This window comes from Drosophila ananassae, chromosome 3R (genome assembly GCF_017639315.1).
Source record: "Drosophila ananassae strain 14024-0371.13 chromosome 3R, ASM1763931v2, whole genome shotgun sequence".
Classification (NCBI taxonomy): domain Eukaryota; kingdom Metazoa; phylum Arthropoda; class Insecta; order Diptera; family Drosophilidae; genus Drosophila; species Drosophila ananassae.
The window spans coordinates 28744729-28768027 of record NC_057930.1 but is presented as its reverse complement, the minus strand read 5'-3'; the positions used below and the strand labels follow the sequence as shown (position 1 = coordinate 28768027).

At 41.2% G+C, this 23299-nt stretch overlaps 1 protein-coding gene across 4 annotated transcripts; it reads left to right on the top strand.

Moving 5' to 3' along the window:
• The first annotated feature begins 825 nt into the window (after nucleotides 1–825).
• Nucleotides 826–23217, top strand: LOC6497767 (cartilage oligomeric matrix protein). Of its 4 annotated transcripts, none has more exons than XM_001961367.4 (14): nucleotides 826–922; nucleotides 1412–1688; nucleotides 7408–7583; nucleotides 8832–8898; nucleotides 8969–9284; nucleotides 9349–9478; nucleotides 9590–9730; nucleotides 12084–12275; nucleotides 12445–12562; nucleotides 18918–19039; nucleotides 20920–21242; nucleotides 21305–22788; nucleotides 22847–22980; nucleotides 23043–23217. In XM_001961367.4, exons 3-14 carry the CDS (start codon nucleotides 7499–7501, stop codon nucleotides 23111–23113), a joined length of 3183 nt encoding a protein of 1060 aa, XP_001961403.1. In that variant the 5' UTR covers nucleotides 826–922; nucleotides 1412–1688; nucleotides 7408–7498; the 3' UTR covers nucleotides 23114–23217. The 4 variants fall into 4 exon arrangements, with proteins under 4 accessions (XP_001961403.1, XP_014761812.1, XP_032307532.1 ...); XM_032451641.2 differs by having other exon boundaries at nucleotides 833–929; XM_032451643.2 differs by having other exon boundaries at nucleotides 841–922; nucleotides 1552–1688.
• The last annotated feature ends 82 nt before the right edge of the window (nucleotides 23218–23299 follow it).

Sequence of the window (23299 nt, the reverse complement as noted above, 5' to 3'; positions counted from 1 at the left end):
TGGAAAGAAGGCTGGACACATTAAAGAAAAAGGGTTCACATGAATTCGATTTAATGGCCTTAAACAGAGCAACAATGTACGATTATTTTGGATTTAAATTTCCGGTTAATGGCTTAAAACAATGTGGATTGGTGTAATTACCCCTAATAAATGGCCTAAAATACCTAAATAATAAAATAGTAAATAAGATACATAGGTTAATAAGGTCCAATCCAACTTGACAAGTTTTCTTATACGATTGATTTATTTATTAAAATTGTTACCCTATATCATTCGGAATATCAAGTATACGCAGAGTGGCATACCTTGAAAAGTGGAATTTTAATAATGTTTTCCTGGATCTTAGTCATATTTACAAAGCATATATTTATTCACTCAAAATGGAACATTTGCTTCTATAATTGGTTTCTTTGACCATGCTAAACCTAACGTCTATCACCCGTTATCAAAGATGTATCTTCACTCGATGTATCTTACAGGCATGTATCTTTGGTATCGCGAAAAACCCATTACCGATTTTTCACTTCCTCAATTATTGGGGGCCAAACCTTTGTAAGGTGGCTTCCTACCTGGTTATTCTGTCGATGTTTACGCAAATTTTGCACGTGGGCGTCTCAGCTTACTCACGCGTCAAAAGATACACAAACGAAGACAAAATATTGCCGCGACGCCGCGTTTCTCTCAGAAAACAACTACAACTTCGCTGGCAGCCGCTCAGCAACAAGTCAACAGCATCTCATCTCAACAGCTGAGAACAAAACAAACTGCAATCAGGTAACACGGCAAAGGCAACAACAAGTTGCCGCTGCCGCCGTCGCGGCCGTCGTCGCAGTCGCGGCTAAGCATAGCTGTGCCACTGCTGCCATGGCCTCGGCAGCTCCCTTCGCGGCGTTTAGTGGTCGTTGGCACGTTGATCGAGACGGTACGTGGTACGGGTTCCAGTATTTAGAGATTGTTGATTAGTGATCAGATATTGGAGATCACCTTTCAGGTGACAAATTCTCAAGACAAAAGCCCGTTCCATTTCAGCAGGGCAATGTGATTTTTCCTTAATTTTTTAAATAAATCCTTTGGCGACATAGTATCTTCCATGTTCGTAATCGTTTCGCAAACAGCATCCTCGCCTGGTCCAAGATCGCACTGCGTTTCCATTAATGGCTCCAGAGTGTTTTAATTTTTATTAGCACGAATGAGATTCAGTTGAGGAGCAGTTGCCGTGGCCGGAGGATTGCATCGCGTGCGCCTCGCCTCTATCTTCTCCAATAAAATCAGCTCCGTCGCGTGTGTCCCCTTTCCACGCGGATCCATTAAAGTCGCCTGAATCGAAGCCGTAGCTTCCCGAGTAATTTGGTGGGATTTCCAAAAGGGTTTAAATTATCTAATGCATCCGTTTCGTTATCGATTCTTTTAGTGTAAAGTACAACCCGCCAGTGTGAGATTTGTTTGATCTTCGTCCAAGGAAAATACCTACATAGATAATAAAAAAGTGAAGCTGCGGAAAAGTGTGGAAATACTCATAAAAATAACTCACGCCGTTTCCATTCTAAATAGCGCGTTGACAGCCACAAGTGAAATCCAGAGCCCAAGGAGCTCCAGCTGTCTGTCCACGCGAGTGATTCACTTAAATCGCCGGAACACCAGCAACCGGGGGAGCCTCTCGAGCGACGAGAAGCGTCCTTGACTTGGAGGTGAGTGCTAAGGTTACCACCCAGACCACCGCGTTGTGGGCGCTGAATAGTGTACTATAAATATGTAATGTTTGTTTGTCCAAAATCTGGGCTAAGACTGAAAAGCAGTCAGGTGCAAAGTGCATTCCAAATGAATAACAGGGAGTGTCTTAACTTTTTGAGTTACATCTTTAACAATCAAGTCATATAGAGAGGTCTTTAGGGAAAACATTTTATTATTCTACTTCTGTCACTATGTTTTCAAGATCGTGTGATTGAGCTCCAATTTATATTCTTCTTTTATTGCACGATAATCTTTGAAAATTTATGAATATTTTTCATAAGCGCCTCGTAAGATAACAAGATACTTCACCGCCTTCTCGTATCGGATAATAAATAATGCTAATTGTTGTTGTAACTCAAATACTATCGATACATATTAATTAGCCACACCCGATACAACCGCAACGCGCAGTCGAAGCGGCCTGTGGCATCCACAGGCACCGACCAACATTAATCTATGGGGGATCTCTGGGTCTTATCTGCATAGGCGCCATAAATACCAGCGGCAAGTCATAATTTATTAATTACTGGACTTTCCACACATATTTAAGAGATCAGATTGAGGTTTTTACCTCCATGAGAACTATGGTTATGAAATCATATTAGGTTCGAAGCTAAGAATTGGATCTAAGCTGCAGCCCCAGTTTGTTATTGCTCTTTCCCAAAAATGGCTTGATTCCCCTAAATACGTTAAATACATTTTGTGGTAGTATATTTCATTTTATTTGGTTTGATTTCCCCATGGGGCAGCTCTTTTCTACTGGGCTCTGGTCTGTGATCTCCGCTGCTACTCTATTCCAAGCAATTCAATTAAAAGACGCCCACAGCCAAGATCTCCATTCCAATTTATAACTGCCTTCCCAAGATGTCTCAAAGACTTGCGGTTATTTTATTATTTGAATATATTACTCACTGGCAGTGGCGTCTTGGCCGAAAGGGGTAATGGTTTCAGAGACATCTATAATATATAATGAGAATTTGATAAATATACTTTAAAGGGGAGTTAATTTTTTAGGAAAGTTAACACTGATCCCCCAATATATAGAGGGGAAATTCCCCTCTGTCTTAATTGAGCCCACTCACTATTATTGATAAATATTCCTGCATTGACCATATACGGAGATTGAGTTTGAAATTATTAAAACATAAATAATATTGGTATTGTTGGTTCGTGTATTGGAATTTCCGCTTGGCAGCGAGTTATGAGTTCATAAACAAATGCAAATGAACTGGAAAATTGTTGCAGCAGCAAATTAGCGCATCGTCAGTGGAAAGTCATTCAGACACCTCATAGGCGGAATTGGTCTTACAAATTTTAATGTTTTGTATTGGCTCGAACCGAAATTTGCAATTCAAATATATAGTCACAATAAAAGTTAAGACTTTTTGTTTTCGTTGTTTGGACTGGCAGCGTCAAAACTGATTCAGGAATGGAGAAGACGGCTTCGTTTTAATGGTTCATCAGCATAAGTTAATGGGGTTTCGGTTTTTTGCCTAATGATAGATTAAATACGATCTCAAACGTTTTGACAAGAGTGCTAACAAAAAAGAATAACCGTGTGCCAAAATGTATACCCTGACTGGGCGTAAAAATATAATTTATAACCTGTTGATTATACTCAGCTGGACTATGGTTTACTTGCTTAACTTGTATAATTTGATATTCTGTAGTCCTACAAGCACCCGAAAAAATCATTTAATTATATGGTGGGAATACGCCCTCTGTTTATGGTATGTTTATGGCATTATAACATGATTTGAGACAAATTCTAGCTGCTGGCTAAAGTTAAGGCGTATTTAAGGAATCGATTTAGCGTTTTATGTATTCATCATAAATGAATAAATAATATTCTTGCTAGTTGAACATGTGATTAATGTATGACAGTTTGCTATCAAATTTTTTTTGTTTACTACTTTTTATATTTCTATAATTTTATCATCTTTGTTGCTGGGAATAAACAATATGGCAGATGGCAATTACCATACCAGAATTCCCTTTCCATCACCCACCTTGCAATTGAGAGACCTTTCAATATTATGAAATAGGACACTATGGGGCAACACCTGAATGGTCAACACTTCAGCTGTCAACTACTTTGCGTTTATGAAAAAATTAGAGTCAAAATGTGAATGAGAGAAATCCGACAAAAAGTGCGATCGATAGAGATACAGAAATCAATAAAACGAGGACGTCAAGTGCGGCTCCGGACTATTGAAATCGGTTTTGAATCAAATCCTAATCGTGTCACTTTTCATGCTTACAGATTGCGCCGGAAGTTACACAAAGTCTATTATGATGAAACCAATTTATCAGGCGGCACAAAATCAATTCAGTTCAGAGCGTTGCAGTCAATTTTGCCTCCAATTATGGAGTGCCTGGAAGAAACATTGAACAAAGGCTGAAGAAAGTTTGTTGCAAATGAAAATCCGCTGAAGAATTTCCCTAAGTGGCTTAGTTGGGTCTATGCGATGCCTTCTCTATGTCTTTCTCTCTGTCTCTATCTGAGCTTGCCCCAAGTCTTGCCTCTTTTTTACTCATTCACGCCACTAGAGATGCGTAGGCGCCGTCATAGATTTTTTCATGTCAGACCAGCAACTGACAGCAGGTTTGCCAGCAATACCGAGCTGAGTCTCGAACTGAAGTCGAAGTTTTCGGCTGAGCATTTAAGCGCGGCTGATTTGATTTCAGTGACACGACGCCTGGGGCGGTAGTGGACGCGAAACTTGTCCTGCCCACACGCGACTTCAGTCGGGCTTCAGCTGCAACAACAGCAATACCAACAGCAGCAGCAGCAACACCAACAACTAGCATCGGAAAAAGTCGCGCATGCGCAGTAGCTTACCAACCGTTTTTCTTTTCGTTTTAATTTTTGCGCCGTTTAAAACGCCCTGGGGGACAGCAACACGGCGGTTGCATGCTGGTGCAACGTTAAGGAAAGAGTCAAAATATTTGAATTTCTAATGCTAACTGAGGGCCGGCACAAGAGTGACCCACTGAGTCAAAAAAGTTAGAAATTTTTAACGTAATTGAGTCATACAGCATTAATGATAAAAATCAAACAACTTTTTGCTATAATTTGGTCCCGTGCAATCCACTTTTTAAACTTGGCTTAAAACTTGTGGGTATACAGCACAATCGGCTTTCCAACCCTCGCTACCCAGTGTTCTCAGAAAGATTTCCTGCCCCACCACATCGAGCTGTCGGCCCATTTAATCTGATAAAAATGAGTTTTCCGATAAGCATCAAATTTCCCCTGATGATGAACCAGAGACGAGAGTGACAGTTGCCTTTCTGACCGAGATGCCAAGCTTGTTTAATCGGCTCAGATCAGTAAGGGTCGCTCAGGTCTAACCCGACTAGTGGGTGAGGATTCTATCTCTCCTAATCCCCCTTCATATCCATCGTTGAGGTTTCTTGCCGGCTGATCGCTTTGCGGCTTCCGTGTGCATTTGCCTTTGCTTAATTAAATGTCAATCAATGTACTCATCGTTTTATGGCAACCGACTTTGTTTATGATTTGTCCCCTTTATTAAGTTGATGTGGTCTCGTCTTCACTGTGCTGATACGAGTGCGGTTGTCCCTCTGGCGTCGCCGTAGGGAAATTTTCTATTTGGCTTGCGTGGGCGCTAGACAGGGAAGATAGATGTATATATATATATGTATATATGTATGCCCGGACTAGGCATGATCTATACCAAGCCAATGGCATTAAAAAGTATTTAATAAATTTTGGGCATGAGGATTATATGTTTAGGTGTACATTGGGAAGGTGGTTCCTCTTCTGATTTTTATATCTTAAGGGGATTACTTCGAATGACATTTTGTGGGAAATGTTCTGGGATCGGTAGCCGATGGACCAGCTTAACTGGCTATTAATAAACGTCTCAATGAACACTTGGCACAGATCTTTGGGCATTATGTTTGGGTTAAGTTCTTGGTAACCTTTCTTGGATTTGGAAATGGATAAATGACTTAAGAACTTATGGGACCTTGATAGAACTTTTTTCAGACAAGATCTTTTGAGAAATAAATACCTCAGCATCATCATAAAAGTAGTTCGATATAAAAACTATTTAAATAATACTATAACTACTAGATGGTACTCAGATATAAAGACTCTGAAATATTTTTAAATTACTTTGGATAAGGCAACCATTTTACCTACTTTTAGTGCTGGGTTACGATGCGGGGCTTTTGGGTCTCTGGCAATTGCGTTTATACCCATAAATGGAATAGATTCGATCCAACTCGGTGACATTGTAGCCAAAAGAACGAAAACTCGACAGCAATAACAACTGCCACTATAAATCCATAACTGTCAGTCAACATTTTGAACCAGTATCGGTGGAGTGGTCGTCGTCTCTGGTATGGTCATAACGACGTTTACTTTTGGTTGTGACTTCGACTCGGACTTTAACTCTTAATGTTGCTGCCTGGAGCATCTGCGACCGTTACAACATTCCAGAGACACCTTTTGAGCCAACACCAAGGGGCAGCAGCCGCATCATCTTAGCAACATTTCTTGTCTTTACTTTATCATGAAATGGCTGCAGGTTGGAGCATGCGATCGCATCTGGCCGAGAACACTCTCTCGATTGGATTTGTTTGTTATGCAGTTTACAACACTTCTTGACGGTTTTGTGGGTGCTCTAGTGATGAGCCAAATGCCTAATTGCAACCTGGTTCTCTTTTTGTATGAGGCGGGGTGCGGAATACTCAATCCATTTTACGATCGCCGCTTGTTTAATGCCAATCAGTGAGTACTTAAGTATACGAGCTAGATCTTACTACATTTTGTTTTATTTCATTGATCGTTAAATCTGTGTATTAAACCGAATTGAGGATCACTTAAAGCGATGTGAGTTTCTTTCCTGCTTGAAATAAAATTGTGTCTGAGAAGAGAATTTTATCAGAAATTTAAGTAAGAATGCTCTTAAATTGGAATCATTATATTTTGTCGGATGGTCGTATTACCTTCTAGGCGATGTACTAAAAATTACAAAAAAAAGAATAACGAAAAGCATAGAGCTTCCATCAGCCCTTCCACGGAACATCCGCTGGGGAAACACCTGAAAATACAGAGCAGGCGAAAATAACACTAAACGTGCACATTAAATAAACATTTATTTAAGTTAACACGAGTCAGGTCAGAAAGAATGATTGCAAAAATCCAATATAAATCTTTGGAAGCTCAAAGATTCCACATTTGGAACACAAGAAAATTACAGAAAGAAATATAAAACTTAAGCTCCGGAATGCTTTATTATCATGACGCCCACAGATGCTATATGAGATGAGATATATGGCGGAGAAGGTCCATGGAGATATGTATATTTATATAGATATACCTAGGTGATACCCGACCGAGTACTTCCGGCGTGGATGGGACCGACAAATGAAAGGAGGAATTTGTGGATCATCATGTTGGATATTCCAAAAATGCTGCCAAATATTTATCGATAGGTCTATGCTGTCTTAACTAATTTCATTTCTCCTTCTAGTCTTTTAATTTGAATTTTATTTATTATTTTATACGATTTTATTTTGTCTTCCGTTCCGCCCCACGTAATGTTTTTAGCTAGAAGATTTATTTTTAAACGTAAATAAACAACCACCGGCTGTGGGATGGATCTTATTTTTTACTTTATCGTTTCATTCTTTTTATTTATATTGTAGTGGACGGAAACACATTGAAGTGAAGAGCCAGGCTGTCCCACTCGGGCACCCCAAAACTCCCCGGAGAAGACGTCGAAAGAAAAATACAGCGATGAATTGGATGCGCGTGCTGCTAATCGGGTTGACCGCCTTGGCGCTGACGTTCGTGGAGGTTGCATCACTCTCACTGGATCCAGGTACATACATACAGACATATATCTTAACATGAGTGCGTGATTTCAAAACGGCCGCCTTACCATACCTTTAATCCGCTAAAACCTTTCGCTCGATTGTAGGTCCAATCACTAAAAAGAAAAGCACATTTGAACATTTTTTTTTATAGTATTGAAATTATAGTAATTGCATTTTTATTTTAGACGAGATTAGTATGTTAGTTTAATGCGTACAACTCAGTTCTTACATACGATGCATTTGATTGACAGAAGTACTTGACATTTTATAGCCTAACTTCATAAGAAGATCTAACTTATTTTGTTCAAAAGACCTTTCTTGACAAATATTCTAAAGATAGGTCATGTTATATATTTTTAATTAAAACAAGAATTCGTAAACGAATTTTTGCTATAACATGCTTTTTCGAAATTTTTCTCAGTGTAAGTAAGCATATTTATATTTGTACCGTTTTTTTGGGAAAAATTCGAATACGAACGATCACACAAGGTCCCAAACGTCAATATTTGCCGAGAAACGCGCGAAGAAAAAACTGTGGTTACCAACTTTGCGATTTATGTAAATCTCGAACTGTATGTAAATCCCAATGCAAACGTCGCCGTCCCGACTGATAGGGTCACTAGTCATTGACTTAGCGACCTCCCAATGCCGTAAATGGCGCTGCTGGTATCCGATCACGATTGCATTTTTTATGCCCGTGTCCCAAAGACTCATGCTCAAAGCCATATTCATGTGGGGAAGGTCACCTGGCATGAGCCTGTCAAAAGCAGCCCGAAGACAGCATGACAAATAACCGCACAAATGCGTGAAATTTTAAATAGAGCAGGCGGGTTGGATTCCTAGGGTGGATTGTGCAAATACTGCTTGTATTTATTTGGGTTAACACGGCCCGCGGCATTAGGGGCGATCTCTCGGGGTGACCAAAATAAATAGTTTCATGTTTCGTGGCGAAGTGTGGTGATCGATTGCCAATGTTTGTGGATAAATAGAGCAAGTGGCTAAAACCCGGTGGAGATAAACATGACCCAATGTCGCTATTCGTAATCTTCATATTTATTTGTATTGATTTGGTAATACAATATGTTTAGTTTCGGTAGAACGGAAATGGTTCTTAACAGTTTGCTTAAGGGATTCCACTGATCACCGAATTGGAACAAAGATAAGGCACGAATGGGAATGTTTAAACTTGGCAGTTGATAAAATAAAGAAAATATTGAAATAAATATAATTAATTTAAATATTTTGATCACCAGTTGCCTCAGCCGAACTCGAACAGTTTATACGAAAAGGAGATGTGGTTATTTCAACACGTCATATAAGGTACGAAATTCAAAGATCCCCAAAATCAAAGAAAAGTAAAAGGAGGGTATTAACCATAATCATTTCTTAGACCTCGTCGTAAGCTGCACATCTCCATAGAGGCCCTCTTTATGATTGATTTCCCTATGTTGAAGCACAAGATGTCCTTCTTCCTGGACCGCAAGCAGCAGCGTGTTACCCTGGACATCAGTGCCAATGGCGCCACCGAGTCGCGCAACTTCGAGATACCCAACATCAACGAGACCAGCACCATCAGGTCCCTGGCTTTGCAGTTCTCCAAGAATCGCATTACCCTGTATGTGGACTGCAAGGCGAGCACGCATCACGACATTGACATGAACCTGGCTAAGTTATACACTCAAATGGATGATCCGGTGATTAAGTTGGTGAGTCAAGAGCCAGGTGGGATTAGTTAAACTATGACAGAGAAAAAACCTTCTATACTGACAGTTTCGTGAGCGCAAGTATCCCCTGCTTTTTGACGGGGACATGGAGCATTCTCTGCAACGGGCCAATTGCCAGAAGGGCCTGCATCGGCGCGGCAATCGTCGCATGCTGCGCAACAAGATTACCGAACGTGGTAAGTTGCAAAGCGCCTTCGGCATGTGACAAGAGAAAAATATGAACTTAAATTTAATATGTACTTACCATCAACAACTTTTACTTTTTCCCTATACCCCGAACACTCCAGAGAAGAACAAGAAGCGTGATGTACGTTACTGGAATGAGCCAACGATCGCCGGGGACAGAGTCCGGGAGGACCACAGAAATCAGGAGGTGCCGACTGAAGTGGAGCGTGGTGATATCCCTGTTCTGAATGGCGACTGTGAAGGTAGGTTGCCCAGTGCTTTTTCCAACCACGTAGACAGACAGCCACCCATCACCCTACCCACGGCTGATAGTCGGTAGCCCCGGGCCAGTCAACGGATCTTGTCCCAAAGGCGTGGCCCTACCAAAACGGTGGCTTCCCACGAAATCGAGGGTTAGGCCGATGGTGTTGGCTTTGATGAAATTATTATTTGGCTTTTGTCAGTTGGCGTTATGTCACTTAAGGAAGATAATTCAATTAGGCAAATGTTGTGGAGCAACCAGAATCGGAACAGAGTATGCATGTAGGTTGGAGACCTAAATAATCAGTGGACTGTTGCACAAAGTGGGGGCTTAATATTTCAATGACATGTGCAAGAACGAGGCCTTGATCGGAAAAAGTGCAACATTAATTCATATAATGGCCAGAAAAATATTAAAAAAATCAAACGATAAAAAAGAATTAAAGAATGTTATGAAAAAGTTCTTCGTTTTTTTCTACTTCCATGAAAAAAATATTGGTAATAAATATTAAGAATAATAAATTTTTTGTTGTTGATGTAGTATATTCAAAAATAAGTATAAGATTGCCGATAACATATGTGGGCTGGCTAAAATTCAAAACAAGCAACAGATTCGCAAAACCTCGCTCCTTATACGTACTGCCAGCATCCGGACTCCGCTGACACCCTTGTAATCGTCTGTTACCGCCATTACCAATTTTTTTTCTTGTGCATTACAGTCTTCATTAGGCTGCAATAAACTATCTTCACTTAACCCGTTAATGCCTTATAAATGTGACACGCAATTAATAACGACGCATACGCACCTTAATGTTTGAGCGAGATATAGCCATAAATATATTCGTTGAAATTACTTTCTGGCCAATAAGTCGCCGTTAAGTGCTTGGTGTAGGGATGATAGAGAGTCTGTGGGGATTGAAGAAGGAGGCGCCCACAGTGCGACAACACTAATGAACACCGATATACGACAAAGCCCCTTTAAATAGTATGTATGGGTTTTGAGCCTGGTGTTGAGCCGCCATAATTATAATTTATCTGGCTCAGAGCAAAGACACCAAATTGGTAGCCCGTTCTGATCTGTACCCACACAATCTGCAAATATGTATAGTAAGAAACTCGACTATGCACTTAAAAAAATATAATGGAACTAATAATATGGGCGTTAAGATATCCGTCAAGTTATATATTATTTCAAATGATATATTAAAAAAATTATAGAAAAAAGGGCATTTTAACATGACTTCAAGCTCTTGAATTATGTTAAAATTTTATTTATAATATTATGATGGTTTTCCAAGTACATTTGAGTCGAGTACGGGGCGGCATATAAATCGCAAAGGCAATGGTAATAGCAACGCCAAAACGTAATGAATGAATTACGTGGCTACGCCGACGACCGACCTACCAGATACAGATACGAGCGAAGGTTGTCAAATGTAACCAAAACGAGATTGGAGCATTCTAAACCCAGGCATCGGGGGACTGGGACGGGAGGATGAGGAGCGATCTAGAGGCCCCAGATCTGACTCGGAACGGATGCGTTTGGGCGTTAAGGCGGCGGCGGTATTTTCAATGTTGACAAAACTCATTCAGACACTTAGGGCCCTGGCCAGAGCGACAAAATGGGACAGATGCGCTTATGGTACCGATCACGAAGCTGAGCTAGTTTAGTTGTTACCATGTGTGTTGTTACATGGGGTTGTACATCTTAAGAGGGTCTAGAGATGACAGAAAAAATCGATGAGGACACTGTAAGGAGTTGGCAAGTCCGACCGACAATTAATTATCGAAAACTGTAAGCGAGGTTTACCCTAAACCATATTCAGCTTAGCCCATTCAGCTTAAAACCTGGCTTAGCAAAAACTAACCCACGGACGAAATATTGGCATAAAATAGATTAATTGGCAAAGAAAACCCCTCAGATGTTTCTAAAAGAGAGCCGTAAAATCGGGATCGAAAGTCACGCTTTGTTGTCTCATTGCATTAAGCTGTACTTAAACGTCAAACGCATTAGCAGCTGTTAGAATCCCAACGTCCGGAGGCAGGAGTCCATTGGAGCGAATAAGCGGATTAGGTTGCAATCAGAGGTTCCAAACACACACTGTTCTCTCTCCAATCGCGATCTCGTTTGTTGTTTTCGCATCGGTTAGACCTTAATCTTGTCAGACGCTCGAACGCTTCCCACACACATTTGCAATATTCCGTATACCCCTCGCTTAGTCGGGGAGGGCCTGGAGGGTGTTGGTAAATTATTGTTGCTTTATTTAAAGTCCCGAACATCTGAGGTCCCTATCCCCTTATAACTCGAATCCGTCTTAATGCTAAACTGTACGTTGGGCTCATTGTTCCAAACAGACGCCCTCGCACGCTCGCTGAGCGATTTACTGGCATTGGTTAAGCTCCTCCGCGAGGACGTCGCCCACCAGCGCCAGGAGATAGCCTACCTACGGATGCTCTTGGAGAATTGTTCCGGCTGCAAGAGTCCCCTGACTCCTGATAACCAATTGCGTCTCGAAGACTGCCGGAGTGCGAATCCCTGTTATCCAGGTAAGATACATATTTCCAAAAAGAAATAATAATTTAATTTTGAGTGGCGTCGAAAAAGCTTATGTCTTTTAAAAAAAGGTAAAGAGAGAAAATAAGAAAAGACTCTTAAAATACTCCTATTTATCCATTATTTAAAGACAATACCTAAAAATCCACTATTTCCTTTTAGGAGTGGAGTGCTTGGACTCGGCGTCTGGGCCTAGATGTGGCCATTGTCCTATTGGATTCATTGGCGATGGCAAAACCTGCAAGCCGGGCGTCACCTGCGCCCAATTGGTGTGCTATCCGTAAGTCGTACCTGCATCCTTATATATGTACATACAACCATACTGTTGGGCATGCACTTTTGCGAAACTTTCGAAAATTAACGCAGCTTGTGAAGTTCTTTAATGGCGTCATGGGCGTGGCACCGCATCAATGTTAATTTTATTTGTAATGCTGTGAGCTCGAGGTTGAAAGGCGCCGACATCCGAAGGGATTCTTCCCTAGCTGACTGTGCAATTATTTGCATTTGGCCTTAATGGTAATATGATGTTGTATATAGTTTGATGGTCTAGCCAAACAACGGCCCTGCTGCAACTCCTTGACAGACACGTCAATGTCGGAGACGCTTTTCTCGCTCATATACATATCCTTATCTGTGATTGATAAGCACGTGATGGCCATATTTAGAAGATACATTTAGGCCTTTATTTGCTTAGTTAATTCTACGAATGGCCATGGCCTTAAGCTAGTTATCCAAAACCAAGTATGTGGACTGGGCTTAATGGCAGGGAGTCATGTAAGATATTCTGGAACCAGTTTTCTTACATTTCTTCCTTCGATAAAGCTCTTGGAGATTGTAGATATGTCAATTTAACTTCCTAATCCCTTGTCACATAGAAAGTTTTCCCTTTTTTTACACATTTCGTTTTTTATCAAGGCGGGCTAAGATTGTTTGGATCAATGAAGTTTAGAGATAAATATTCAAATGATTTCATAGAAGGGGGTCTTATCTAGCAAATGATCTCATTGATGTGTATAAGATTATTAAGGAGGTGGAAATTTGATCAAACCAATTTAGATTCATAATCTGGTCATTACTGCTAACATAATTTAAACATCAAAACTTTGCCTCACAAGAAAACCCTTTCATAGTTAATGATAACTTTACTAAACACCCACAAAATCATATCAAGTTGATGATTTCAGACCGGAAGAGTCTGTCGCAGTCGGAGACACATTAAGCATTAAAGTATTGTTTTCCTATTACCAAACTTGAGTTAAAGTTTACAAAATTATTCTGCAAATTATCCATAAATGAAACTATGATGAAACCTTCCTCTTCCATATTGTTGTTATTGATTAGGTTTCAATTACTGGAAACCTATTTTATAAGGAAAGCTCTGAGTAGTTTTTTTTGCATGCTTGTTCGGTCTTCAGAATAGCTACTAAGACAATTTTGAAATTTAGAAAGCTGGCAATATTGTGGCGACCCGCATTATTAAAAATATATCCCGGGGGACCCTAAAAAAACCATTATATCTGGGACATTTCCAGCTCTCAGCCTTCGCTAACGAAAATGTCATAAATATGTTAAACAAAACTATAACAAGTTATGCGATGTAACGGAGCTACGGAGACCGCGGCGGGTATTGTTCTACAAAATGCAACAAAACCTTTGGCAATACAGAACGAGAAGCAGTGAGGTCTGGGCCACAAATGGCACTTGAAAAAACCGCATAAATTAGTTAAATGTGATCCGGAATAAAAAAACCCGCACCCATTTCGGTGGAATCCTGATACTACAAAGTGTGAGCACTCCGACTCTCCTATTCTGAGGACTGACTGACTTCATTGTGTCAAAACACTTAAAGTGATTTCTGTTTTATTTTTATATTTGGTCCCTGACCACCAGGAACCCGGGGAAATGCGAGAAGCAAGTCCTCCTGGCCACGCGCATAGGAAGCATTCGACCATAAATTTGTGTAAATTATTGAAAAGAGCCCCCGGACCGGCCAATAAGAACCTATAGAACCGGGTATATTGTAGGTGTCTAGAGATCGGATGGACCCACTGGCTTGAGGTTTGTTTGCTTTTGAATTGGTTTGTCTGGACTGACTCTCTGTTTGCCGGCAAGGTGCGCCCGTGGCTGACCGTATTTTAATTTGCATAAAATTGTTTTAAATGTTGTCACGACGACGCTCGCCGACGCCGACTCGTTACTGTCATCTTTCATTATCGATGAAATGTGGCCCGATGTGTGTGGTAGGCCCAAAAAGAAACTCTATTCCAATCATTTTAATTTAGAACCCACCAAATGTCATCTGAATCAAATGCGGCGTCATGGTTAAATATGGCCTGCGCTTTGTGTTATTGAGTTGGATTTCGAGTTCCCTTTTTTTTCGAGACCCTGGAACTCGATCGATTCTATTAAAAGGTCGTAAAACTTGCCCTAATGACAGGCACACCTGTTGATCCTTTGTCGTGGCAGATATTGTGTGTGTTTTGTGGGGGTATCCACTGGTTTATGTATAAAATATTCCTTTGGTTGTAGAGCTTTCTGTTTATGGGTTGTGATATCTGAAATCATATTCCTTAAATGGGGGGCTTGGTAGTGTCTTGAAAGCGTTCTAAATTGAAAGAAGATTTTTCTTAAAAGTTATTTTCCTTTAAAGGTATATAAAAAACATGGGATAGGTTTTGTTTATTTTAATAATGGCTTTTGAGGGAGTGGTTACGATTACCATGAGATACACTATACCATTGCATACTTTTATGGGCTTGTGTTTCTATGAACCGCATAGGCAATTATTGCTAAGCGAATAGAAGGCTTTAACACCTAAATCCATAAAGTGACATCTAAAATTTCTAAAAAAAAAATTGAGTGGTAATACAATTTTTTTATACACTAAAATTTACTTTGATAACAGGGCACAAAAATAGGTAAAATTCAGATAAACCTCGTCGTATACCTTTAAGTAACTTAAACCCTCTACAAATATGTATCTGCGTTTTGCATTTGTACAGCACTTTCCATTTTTAAGAGCTAAGACTTATGTGAGCCTGGCCTAATCGACCACCTAAAAAGCCAATCATAACTTGGCCCCAGGTCGAAGACCGTTGGGGCGCCTCCGCCCAGAATGTTTTCACTGCGCACACTTTTTTGTTCACCTCAAATTATGCATATGATGAAATAATCAGCAATGCAATCAAGCTTCAAACTTCGGATCAAAAGCAAGATTATATTACCATCTTAAGATGGGAGATACCGATTGGGAGTGTGATTCTTAGACCCATGGCAGCTGCAACATGTGTTCGCGCATGTTGGACATAGAGTTTCATGCAGCGACAGAATACCATTTGATTGTCGAAACTTTCCCACAGAATCTCAATTTTCTTCTCCACAAAGTCTCGTCCCCACTTTGCCCCTGGTCATATGCGGCGGTTGTTGGCCCAAAACAAAACGTTTAAAAGCGGGAAACCGAATGAAAGGAAGCAGCGGAGAGCTGGTTCACAGCTTCGAGACATCAAAGTTCGGTGGAACGCATATATCTCAGTGTGAATCAAGTTCGCCTACGCATTGGAAAAAGTGGATCCATTGATTCCAAGTCGTTTCGCTGGATTTGTTGTTTTTTCTTTTTTTCCTGTTGTCCGCTTGTTTTTGTAGCCATGGATGTTGACTTCGCGTTGGACTGCTTGAATTCAAATTAATAGTTGACTGGCAGCGAATTGAGCTCGGGCTATGTTTATACCAGGGAGAGTTTACGATAACTTGATATACAACGTTTTCTAACGCCAAGGCCGTATATTTGTTTTAATATAGTCAGCTATAATATTAAGTTAGTAAATGCTCTAATTAAAGCCCCAATGATTTTTGTTTTAGAAAATAATTTATTAAATGAAATTTTCATACGCCAGATTGAACTACAGCCATGAATTTATTGCTTTGATGGGGTTTCTTGATGTGCGTCCCACGTTAGAATTGTATAATGTTGCAATGCCGCATAAACTTTTTATGTTGCCCCAGTGCTGTTGCCACGCCAGTTGTCTTGGCAAAGCTCAGGCGCAGCAATGGAAACAAAAACAAGCCCATGCTCAGGCACAGGCCAAGTCGAGATCGGTCCCGAGCCAAGGGAACCTGAGTCAAGCTAAGATCTTGAGCTGGAGCTGGAGATGGAGTTGGAGTTAGTGGCTCAACCGCATATATAAGTGGCCTGTGGCAAAATAGACGCCGCTTTATGGCAGTTAGCTTCAGTTTGTCGAAAGCGTGCGCCATATTCGAGGATTGTCGAAGATTAAGGACGGAGGCATTGCTTTCCTCCTTGCGCTTTGAAATGAAAAAAGGGAGCTCGTTGGTGTATTTTCCAGCTCTTTTGTTGGTGGGCACTTGCATGGCATACGCTACCATTAGAAGCCCTTGGAAGAGGTTAATGGCTGAAGAGCGAAATTTTAGAGAGTATGCCACAAGAATGAGGGTTACGAGCGAGTCGAGGGGCTAATTGACCATAATACTATCCCAAAAGGTACTTTTCCGGCTTAAGTATATGGGTGGCCTTAAATAATATTACATCGTAAGGTTATAATATTTATTTCTTTTTAATCACTGTAACCTATGGATACCATCACTGGTCTGGACTAGTCCTAAAACCTTTGCATGCTTCCATGCATGTTCACACATTACTCAGACAGTGCTCCTTGTCGGGAGTAGCAGGCCCTACCCTCCTTCTAAGGCTCTTGGATCCGGTATTTGAACTGGACTTAAAGGTTCAGAGGTTCGGAGGATCGGAGGCTCGGGCCAGCAAATTGGAATTATGAATTATGAATACGTGGTTAATAAAACGAACGTCCCAAGAGAACAGCAGTCAAGACTGGGCTGGGTAGGAGGAGGGTCAGTGGCTGAAATGCTAATGCGTTCCTCGGTGCGCTTGACTGGATATTTTCCCAGCACTCAAACGATGCCGAAATGCCACAACGCGGTAGACCCAGACAAAATGGTCGAATGAACTGAAACAAAGCAGAAAAGTGTAAAGTGATGGCCAGCGGCGGGGGCCGCCGGGAGGAGGGCCAATAGATGCAGTGGAGAAGGAGCTTGCGATACCTGAGAATGAAGCCGGAAAGCGAAAACCCCTACGCAACTTCGGATAAAGTCCAGGTACTCCGCCTCGACTCCCAACCAAATGCTTGCCACTTAAGTACTTAACACTTTTTACTAATTGCGCCTTACCAGATGGAGGCAAGCCCAAAAATGCTTCCACCCAAGAACTCCGAGTGGATCTTGACAAGTGTGCCGGTTGGCCACCGGTGAGCATACTGGTGGGCTCGAAGTCAAGGGCCTGGAGCTGATGAATCCCAACGAATGACAGGTCCAAAAATAACAAATACATCTCTTGAACTTATCTGCGACTTGCTCGTTAACAAAGTTCACCAAATCCTAAATACTCTGTATTCAGATCTTTAAATTGCCAAACGGGTTTCTACTCGTAACCAAAACATTTACAGAAGAGTTTTTAGAATATCACAGTAGTGTTGAAGCTAGAATACTTATCATAAATCGTTTTTGTTATTTGGCTGTAGGAACTATTGTTTGGATTCCAAATACATTTTAAAGATTTCATTTATTCGGTTTTATAAGTGTCTCATATAAACCTCTAGAACTGCAAGAACTGCTAGAATTCAAGTAATTATTTGAATGAGATTTTCTTAAGGTCTTATCTTCTTTTGTCCAACGCAAACTTTTTGTGTTGCTTTGGGCCAGGTCCAAACTTCTCTTAAAATTTTAACTTCCGGCAGGATTAGGCTTTCTGTGAGCTAAGTCATAAAATATTGCAAACTATGGCTTCTGGGTCAGTTGGGCACGGTAGTTCTTGCAGATGGATGACTTTCTAAGAAAAATGGTCTCCTATGAGTAATGTCCTGACAGAGTTGGAAGCAAAAGGAACTGCCTAACTATAGACGGACTTGAATGGAGATAGGGCAAAATCGACCAAGTGCTTGGCTAGTGCAAGCCACAGGGGCCTAGTAACTGTAACCTCGAACCCTGGCGAACTAATGACCATTTCATGATATGTAAATACTTTGCAACCCATAAGCAATACCACACTTTGGAGCATAAATAAGGAACGGCTGTGGAGAAATTTACATGCATGCAATGTTGTTATTTTGGCCAACGGCTATCCGGCCTACACACATGGCCAGTCCGTCTCCTCTGGTCTTCCTTTATTTATTTTTGTTTCGTTGGCTTTTAATAAGATTTTCTTGTAATTGTAATTTGTTTTCTTTTTGGAATCTTCTCTTGTCTTTCTGTATGAACATACACCTGAGGTGGAATTGGGGTCGGAGAATCCCTCATGTCTTGTTGCTTTGTCGGTGTTTTGGGACCCTCGCCAGAGTACCCCTGACAGCCCAGATCCCTCCCACCCTTGCAATACCTTGGCGACTATAACCTTTTCACCGCTTACTGACTTTTTTGTAACCGTTTCGGCTAAACATCATTTATAAATATGCCTTTGTGTGCTCGAGACCGTGTCCCAACATTAACAGCCTTTTGTTGCTGTTTATTCCTGCCTGTCGGTATTAATAGCAATAAACAATATACCCAGCACAGATTCTTTCATACTCGACGGCATTAACCACAATATGTGTTGTCGTTTTCCATTGCAGAGGCGTTCAGTGTCGTGATACTGTGAATGGGGCGCAGTGTGACTCCTGTCCGGTTGGCTACGAAGGTGATGGACGCACATGTTCCCTACGAAATCCTTGCCTGGACACCCCATGCCCCTCAGGTAAGTTCCTCCAATCAATTGGTTTGGAGTGGTCTCTTTTGGGTTTATTTTGAGACCGGTCTTTATCCCATTTCAGGTTAGCCAAGCGAAGTTTCTTTTTCGGGTACAGATTTATTTTATGGCTAATTTGGGATTGCCGTGCCATGAATTCGGGTTTGAGTGGGTTGATTACCAGACATAGAATCATATACTTTGATTATTTTTAATTTTATTATAGGTTTTTTTGAGTTAGCTAAAATGATGTTAATTGAATAAGAAAACAGGGATTGGGGTTTTTCTTATTTATAGGTTTTCATTGATTAATCACAAAATTAAAAATAAAATACATTTCAGATTTAAATTATTAAAGTTAAATTGTAGTTTTTAAATTTCAGAGTTGTAAAATAATACATTTTACACAATACCCAATAATAGGAACCAATTTTACACTCAAGTTAATGTCTTTTATTTGGTAATATTTAATTTTTTTGGCAATGGAAGTTTGCATTATTTTTTTTTTGTTTTTGGAAATTTGTCCAAAAAGAGGCTGAAATTAGTAAATTTATTATTAATTATAATTAAATATTCTATTTAAATATTATACAAAAATAGTGCAAGCAATCCAAAGCATAAGCATACCCCATTCAATCCCATGTAGAGTACTCAATTCACACGGCTATTTGATTTATTAAGGTTCACCATGGGTAAATTTGGTGCTCTGAGAACATGCCGGCCTTTGATTGAATAAAATACCCTGGAAAATTATATGGTACCCGTGGGTAATTTCTGGCTTTCTGCGGATGTGTGAATCAAAATGACTAATCAGAGCTCGTATGCCCAGGTCGCAGACCCAGAGAGCCTTCAGTGGCTGAGGCGTTTAGGATTGTTGGAACCTTATATGTTAAGTTGGCTAATTGATTTGCGGCAGAAGCACAAAGGGCACCGTGACAGTAGGCGGAGTGAGTCGGCGCACTCATATGGGGTACATCAAAAATGAATTATCTGATTATTAATATACAATTCTTATTTGTATTAGGCAACATTCTCGTGCCCTCGCACAATGTTCAACACTATCAGAGGCAGAGCCAGTACACGGCCCGCAAATACTCGGTCGTAACGAACTAATCGACAGCGGGAGAAGCACGAACACCGAATCGATTAAGATATATTCTATAAATATATTACAAACAGAAGAATCCATAAGTGCAGATACTGAATAACTACCTATATAAAATAGTCATAAGTTGTAAGCTCTACGATTGGCAAACAGCGGAATTCAAAGTATTAGCAATCCACGAAAAAAAATAACTAAATAATTATTCATTTTGCTACTTAACCAACATTAAAAACAAATATATATTCTGGAAATTAATTATAGAATAGAGATGCATTACAAATTGCAAATTAAATGCCCAGAAAGTGGAGTCTATAAACGTGTAACGAAATTTGTTCGCCCTTAGCCCGAAATCTCTGAATTATTGTAATAAAAAATAAAATATATGTATGCTGTTATTTTTTGGTATAAAATAAATAAACTCAACCATTGGCAAGAATTTGTTTTTTTTGTTTCTGAAATAATTTTTATTTTCTCTTCACTGCTATTTATCATATCATCATGTTTATAAACTATCATTTTCTGGTCATGCCTTCGAAGATACCTGTGTAGGTAAGTGAATGGGATTATTACATTTCATTCTCTATAACAAACGGGGGTTTTTATGTGTTTAAAGTATATTTTTGTCTATATTTCGTATGTTGTAATACAAAAAATATTGACACGATAATTAAGAGTATTCGATTCAATCCCAAAGAATTTGAATTATATTCTCCTCTTTTAAAACAAATGAAAATAATCTAGATGAGACAAGGTTTTTAAATTGATTTTACCATATTTTATGAAGGTGCCCAGTGTCTTCAGGTGGGTTTCCCACCTCACTTCCAATGTATATCCTGCAAAAAAGGCCAGGAGATCAACGGCACCAGCTGCCGAGATGTAGACGAGTGTCATCTTTATAATCCCTGCGATGAGCGCACAATCTGTACTAACCTTAATCCTGGCTTTCAATGTGGTCCTTGTCCACCCGGCTATGATGGAGTCCATGTCCATGGCTACTACGCCGAGCATCTTTCGGTGGACTATCGTAAACAAACCTGCCAGGACGTGAATGAATGCCAATCAGGATTCTTTCGATGTCCGGAGTATTCCACATGCATTAACGAACTTGTAAGTTTTAATTGAAAAAAATCCAGAGTTGAATGAATCCTATTTTATTGCTATTTCCAAAGGGCTCCTACAGATGCCAATGCCATGAAGGCTTTGTGAAGAACGGCACTTACAGCTGCCTGGACAGATCCTCCGTGGCTATTTGTCCGGATGGCAACATATGCGACCGGAATGCCCAGTGTATCCTATTGGACAACCAGCGCTTTAAGTGTCACTGTAGTGTAGGTTGGGCGGGCAACGGACTGGTATGTGGAAGGGATCGGGATCTGGACGGCTGGCCGGATCAGTCACTCTCCTGCCTGGAGCTCCACTGTCGGCGGGATAATTGCCCAGATCTGCCAAACTCAGGGCAGGAGGACGCCGACCTGGACGGCTTTGGCGATGACTGTGACGAAGATGCCGATGGGGACCTGGTGCTGAACAACAAGGACAACTGCCCACTGAGGTACAACACCGAGCAAGTGGACACGGATGGGGATGGTGTGGGCGATGTGTGCGACAACTGCGTGCACTGGCATAATCCCCGCCAGGAGGATGCCGACGGAGATGGACGGGGCAACGAGTGCGACGAAGATGCAGATAACGACTCGATACCCAACAGTAAAGACAACTGCCCTCTGGTGGCAAATCCCAACCAAGCGGATGTGGACAACGACGGCGTAGGTGATGGCTGTGATAACTGCCCAACGATTCCCAATCCCACACAGGAAGATCGCGATATGGACTTCGTAGGCAATGCCTGTGACAGTGGCATCGATGGCGATGACGATGGCATCCAGGACTCGGAGGATAACTGTCCGATGGTAAGTAACTCCGACCAGCTGGACACCGATGAGGATGGCAAAGGCGACGCCTGCGACGATGACATGGACGGCGACGGTATTCCGAATTACAGGGACAACTGCCCGCTAGTGAAGAACCCCAATCAGCTGGACTTTGATCGTAATGGCAAGGGAGATCTGTGCCAGGAGGACGAGGACGATGACGGCGTGCCAAACATCATCGACAATTGCCCCAACAACTCGATGATCCATCACACTGATTTCCGATCCCTCCGCACGATCGCCTTGGATCCACAAGGTGATTCGCAGCAAGATCCCCATTGGGTGGTTCATGCCAATGGCACTGAGATCGTGCAGACCCTCAACTCGGATCCAGGCCTGGCGGTGGGCCGCGATGCCTTCGGTGGTGTGGACTTCGAGGGTACCTTCTATGTGAACGATGACACAGATGATGACTATGTCGGATTTGTGTTTAGTTACCAAAGTAACCACAAGTACTACGTGGTTCAGTGGAAGAAGGGTTCCCAGACGTACTGGGACGCGGAACCCTTTATTGCGTCCGCCTCATCGGGCATCCAGATTAAGCTTGTGGATAGCCTAACGGGTCCAGGTTCATGGATGCGAAATAGCCTGTGGCACGAAGGTGATACTCCTGGCGAGGCGCGATTATTGTGGAAGGAGCCGCAGAATGCCGGTTGGAAAGAGCGTACTCCCTACCGCTGGTCCTTGGTGCATCGTCCGGCCATCGGCCTCATTCGCCTGCAGTGAGTTATAGATATTTTACGACAGGTTTCCATGATACTCACTCTACATCTCCCATAGAATGTTCGATGGCCATCAACTAATAGTCGACTCGGGCAATGTCTACGATTCCACGTTGAAGGGCGGACGACTGGGCGTGTTCTGCTTCTCCCAAGAAATGATTATATGGTCGAATCTGAACTACAAGTGCAACAGTGAGTAGAGCAGTCTGCCCTTTAGATTGACATTTGTACTCCTTTTTATACTTAAAAAACAGACCATGTGGACTCCTTCATCTACAACGATCTTCCCGATCATTTCAAGCTGAAAGTTGAGTTGCAGAACTGAGGATGCCTTTAGGGGCGAAAGCCTCACATGCCATCATTATTAACCAAATTGCTTTTAACATTAAACTAAATAATATACTAAGTAAAGAAAGTGACTGCCCAAGAATTAGGCGGTTCGTTTATTTATGGGAGAGTTTACTTGAAAATTGAGAAACACTTTTCCGAATAACTTTTATTGGATAAAACA